This window comes from Dendroctonus ponderosae, unplaced genomic scaffold (assembly GCF_020466585.1).
Source record: "Dendroctonus ponderosae isolate FM_Combo_2020 unplaced genomic scaffold, Dpon_F_20191213v2 Dpon_F_20191213_8, whole genome shotgun sequence".
Lineage (NCBI taxonomy): Eukaryota > Metazoa > Arthropoda > Insecta > Coleoptera > Curculionidae > Dendroctonus > Dendroctonus ponderosae.
The window spans coordinates 12,690,561-12,695,493 of NW_026019016.1; the positions used below are offsets into that span (position 1 = coordinate 12,690,561).

The 4,933-nt window shown below is 48.3% G+C and overlaps 1 protein-coding gene across 1 annotated transcript in view; it reads left to right on the top strand.

Annotated features, from left to right (window-relative positions):
* The window catches only part of LOC109542109 (F-actin-monooxygenase Mical), a 12,740-nt gene extending 8,160 nt beyond the window's left edge, over positions 1-4,580 (top strand). The window contains exons 6-14 of the mRNA XM_048669379.1: positions 151-307; positions 368-544; positions 592-734; positions 786-913; positions 966-1,117; positions 1,168-1,242; positions 1,297-1,462; positions 1,536-1,714; positions 1,797-4,580. Coding sequence (XP_048525336.1) covers positions 151-307; positions 368-544; positions 592-734; positions 786-913; positions 966-1,117; positions 1,168-1,242; positions 1,297-1,462; positions 1,536-1,714; positions 1,797-4,270 — 3,651 coding nt within the window. The 3' untranslated portion in view covers positions 4,271-4,580. The remainder of the gene's footprint in view (positions 1-150; positions 308-367; positions 545-591; positions 735-785; positions 914-965; positions 1,118-1,167; positions 1,243-1,296; positions 1,463-1,535; positions 1,715-1,796) is intronic.
* The last annotated feature ends 353 nt before the right edge of the window (positions 4,581-4,933 follow it).

Below are 4,933 nucleotides of genomic sequence, written 5' to 3' on the forward strand. Positions count from 1 at the left end.
TTTGAAAATGTCCAGCGCAGTTGTGGCCGAAACGTCAGGAAGAAATTCCGATAGAGCACGGCTTCAAAGCCCGGAAAACATTCCTAAATGTAATATTTAGTGACATTAAAAGACCATTAAGAGCCTGTTGTGATTCGAATTGTTTTGCAGGATTACGACAGTAGAATCACTGGCCTGAAGCCATTGGCCAACACCAACGCCGAAGAAGACATTGCGGCGAAAATCCGAAGCTTAGAAGACAAGTGGAGCGGCCAGGCCCCCTCCGAGAAGAAGCCCAAAGACCTGATGCGCGCCATAGGAAAAATTGGTAGGAACCCCTCAACTAACCACTCAGTTTCATTAATCTAGAGGAAAACTGTCGTTGCAGAAACCTCCGACTGGAACATTAAGCAAATCGAGAAGAAAATCCTGGAGAACAAAATAGGGAAACCGTCCACCTTGAACGCGGACAAGGAGCGAGTGCCTCGTTGGAGTAAGGAGGAGTTCAGAGCGCGCCAAACCAAGATGGAAAAGAAGCACCTGGACAGACAAGAGAGCGCTGAAGGTGGGCTTTTCCAACACCTAATGAAGTTGCTAACATACTTTTTTCAGCCAAATACGCCGATATAGACAGAAACATCAAGCAGCTAGAGCTGAAGCTGAAAGAAGGCACCAATCGGGAACTGGGCCAAAACAAAGTGGCCTCAATTACGGAAAAACTCGTCAACAAAACCCCGGTGGAGCCGGAAAAACCGGTAAGTTCCTGGCAAACACTGCGTTTCGTTTCTCAAAGTGGCCCCATGCAGGCGCAGCCCAAGCCCGTAGGCCTGCCAGTGCAGTCGGGCTCAGAATTCTGCCACTTCTGCTGGAAGCGCGTCTACCTAATGGAAAGAGTGTCTGCAGAAGGCAAATTCTTCCACCACAGATGTTTCAAGTAGGAAACCGCCAACGAAAACACCCAAATGGAGCTAAACAGGTTTTTTCAGATGCAAGTACTGCCACTCGCAGCTCCGACTGGGCTCCTACATGTTTGATAGGGACGGCCAGTACGACTACGGCTTTTTCTGCATTCATCACTTTGGCATGCAAGGCGAATTGCCCCGGCCGACCAAAGTAACGCGGAAACCCAGCGTTAAAGGTGAAAACGAGCCAAATGTTGACAAAGGATGATAAAAAAAAATTTTACAGGCCCCAGAGAGGCGGGCAGAAGTCCGCAGAAGAAGCCGCTATCGGCAGTGGCTGGCGTCGATTTGCTCGACAGAGGTAAAACAAGGCTCAATCCGCAAATTTATGCCAAATGAATATGTTGAATTACAGTGCGAACCCCCGAACGAATCGAATTTGCCAATCTTTCAACCGATAACATATCGGACCATGAGGAACCGCTGAGCCAAATGGACGAGGACGAATGGACTGACAAAAATTTCGGCGCTTCATGCAACGAGTTGGATGAAAGTGATGACGATTCTTCGTCTAGCGTCAGGTAAAGACGAAACATATATGCCCAAAGCATCTTTAACTAGACTGATTGGGGATTTTTGACGATTTTCTCGCAGTGATACTGATAGCGACGATGAGGACGCGTTTGACGATGCTCTTGAGCAGCCGATAACCAAGGAGGGCACCATGAAATGGGCCGAACGACTGAAAAACAGCTACCGAAAGGGCCACCACTCAGACTCGGACGGTTACAGCAGTTCCGACCACAGCAGCTACTACGAAAATAGTACCGATGGTAAGTGTGAGCTTCGCCTCAGGGGGAAGAACCGAATTGTCTTCACGCTCGCGCCAAGATACTAAAACTTCCGCCTTTTCAGACTCAGATTCGGACACTGCGACGGAAGGCGAAGAGGAAATCCGCGCCCGAGAGCTCAGAAGGCAAGAGGTGCGCGTGGAGCCTCCAGTAGTCCAAACTGACACCGGAACGGACACTGAGGTGAAGAAATCTCTTGATATATTACCGCGCGAAATGGTTCCCGATATTCTAAACGATCACAATAATCGCCTTGACCCCCAACCCTCACCCGCTATTAGCAAGTCTCCCAGTAATTACTCAATTAATTCCGAAGTGTTTAACAGTGCCGAGAGCGACGTGGACTTTAACATGAACCAAACTAGTGCACTTAATCCTAACGTGGTGGTTGGAAAGTTAACGTTTGCCCCTACAGCGGACTGCAAGCCGCCGGTCGGCTCCAAGTATAAGCAGCAGTCAAGCCGGCTGGCTAAAAGTGCGACGGCCGGCAATTTGGGCCCGAAGCCGAAGAGGAACTTCGTGCTGCCGCCTAAGGAGCAGCGGCGCAGCTTCGTCCAGGAATTCACGCCAAAATTCAAGCTGGAAGAGCCGCTTTTGGTGATCAAACGAACCCCCAGCAAGGTGAACCTCCCCAAGGAGATCAAGCCCAAAGTCGCGGTGACTGCAAAGGCGCTTGACACTAACAAGTACTTTGGGGCCCCGATGAACAAACTGCAAAGATCCGGAACGAGGATGGCCTGCCCCAAACCGCACCCGCCACTAGTCAAGCAGACCAGCCTTCCGGAGACTGGCAACTTTAACTTCGACCTGAAGGACTCTGACTGGGATAACGTGGACAACTACATCGAAGACCTGCTGACCAACCAGGACGAACTGAGCAAGCCGGTGGACATCAGCAAGTACATCCAACCGCCGGAGGAACAAGAGGAGGACGTTTCCAGCAGCATTGAGGACTTGTTCAGTGCCTTGGAGAAAACCGCTGAAGCTCCCAACATCGAGACGCAAAAGGAGTGCGATGAGAAAATCGAGGACTTGCTCAAGTGGATGGAAGAGCTGGACCATCAGACACCCGCCAGGAAAGTGTATCGCTCAGTCAGCGACGCCAAGTACAAAAACCTGGAAAGTCTGCTCAAAAGGCCCCAAACCGGCGACTCTTTGGTGAGCAAACTGCCCAAGACCAACGTGGCCTTTTTCGAGGCAATTCTAAAAGGAAAGCCTTTGGCCAAAGACAGCAGCAGCGACGAAAACTTGAACGAGACCAGAAGCATTAGCCGCTCAAAAACCGAGGTGCATTTCAACCGGAGCAAACACCCGCGAACCTCCGTTGACCTGGAGGCAGTGAGCAAAGTCAATATCAAGTCAGTGTTAAAGAAGTTCGAGTCGCTGGACCAGGAGGAGGAGGAGGCGAACTCCAAGCCAGAGAAACCCGTGGTGAAGCGATTCTCTTTGGGCAACTTCCCGGCAAAATCTCCATCTCACCGGGAGCTGAAAGCCCCCATCGTCAAGCCAAAGCCCATCGGAAAAACAATAAAAAAATTCGAAAGTCAACCGAAGGAGTTCAAGAAAATTGAGTACAAACCAGCACCTCTGGAGGCGCAGCGCTCGTTTGAAGACAGCATAAAGGACTTGGAGAAGTTTGTGGACGACACCATAGAAAGCATTGGAAAAAGCAGCAAATCGGACGGCTTGGGAAAAAGCAAGAGCGACTGGTGCGTGAACGTGACGGTTTCCTCCAAAGTGAGCCCAGAGTTTTTGAAACTTCAGCAAAAAACCGCTGAGAACCAATCGAAGCCTGCGACGGCTAGTGGGAGGGGCAACGTTGAGTCAAACCCCGCAGACGCGGACTTTGCCAAAGAGCTGCAGGATTTCCAAGTGGCGATGTCGGTTTTAACCGATGAGGCCAGCACCAGTGAAGAAACCCCCAAACCTCACAATTTCTTCAAGGCTGTTCAATCTTCCGACAGCTCAACGGCTGAAGAACTTGAACAGCCCGAGAGCTCCATTAGCTCTGAGTACAAGAAAGAAGCTGCGTTGCCTCATGATTTTACCCCAGCTGTGCTAAGCAGCTCGTTTGAAGGCGCTTCTGAAGCAGGAAAAGTGCACGAAGACGCGCTTTACAGCAAGGTGGTAAAGCCGAATAAAGAACCATCGTGTTCCCCAGCGGCTCCGCCCCGGAGGAAACACTCTCAAGGGAGTGCAGCTGTACCTCTTCCTCCTCCTAGAGCGGCCAGGCAAAAGTCGCAGGACTTGACGGTAAACAACGAAAATGTTCCCCAACCAATCGCTCCTCAGAGAAAGCGGTGCAACACCGCATCCCCATTGGTTCGGCGGAAAAACCCAGAGCTCAAACCTTTGAACCGCAATGGTAAAAGCACTTCGACCAGCAATTTGGAGAAAGTCATTGTGGGTTCGTTTGAGCTGCCCGGGCCGCAGAAGGTCTCTATCAGCGGCACCAAGTCGCTTAGCAGCGAGAATCTGCCCAAATTTCCCCCGAAGTATGGCCGCAAAGACAAAGATAAAGACTGTTGCATCCAATAAGACTTCCATATTTTTTTAAATTTTCTAGTCATTTTTACGTGCTTTAAGGTAGAAATATTCTACTCACCCACATGGATTGAATAATTTATTATTGTTAATTGTGTGTATATGTTCCATTATATTCATAGAGATAAGTTGCACATTTTCTGAATCGAATTCACTAAGCCGTTGATGCAAGATTGTAGTTTTTGAGATGTTTTTGGCTTCCGGAGTCAACAGTCACGTTAAAGCAATTAGGTAACTATAGAAGAGAGTGCAGTGGCCTTTTTGTTTTGTTGTTTATTAATAGAGAGCGTTAATCCATTGCTCACGTGAGTGTTTAACTGACTATTTGCTATATGGGTTTGTGTGTTTCAAGTGTATCAGTGTTTTTAGCAGCGGCAAATCAACAAAATTTTATTTGAAAACTGATTTGATCGTTTTTCAGTTTTTTTTTTGTAAACCTTCAGGTGTTTTACATGAATTGAATGTTTGAGATTCTACAGTGTTCACTGGATTTTTAAATTGTACAGTTGGGTCCGGATATAGTAAACTTGAAAAATGCCTGCCAATTTTCCAAAAAATTTTTACAATTTGACCGTACAAAAAGCGCGTCTATTATATCAGGACTCCATTGTTTCTGCCAAATTTAGTCAGAAATTTCCACAAATAAAAGTGTCCACT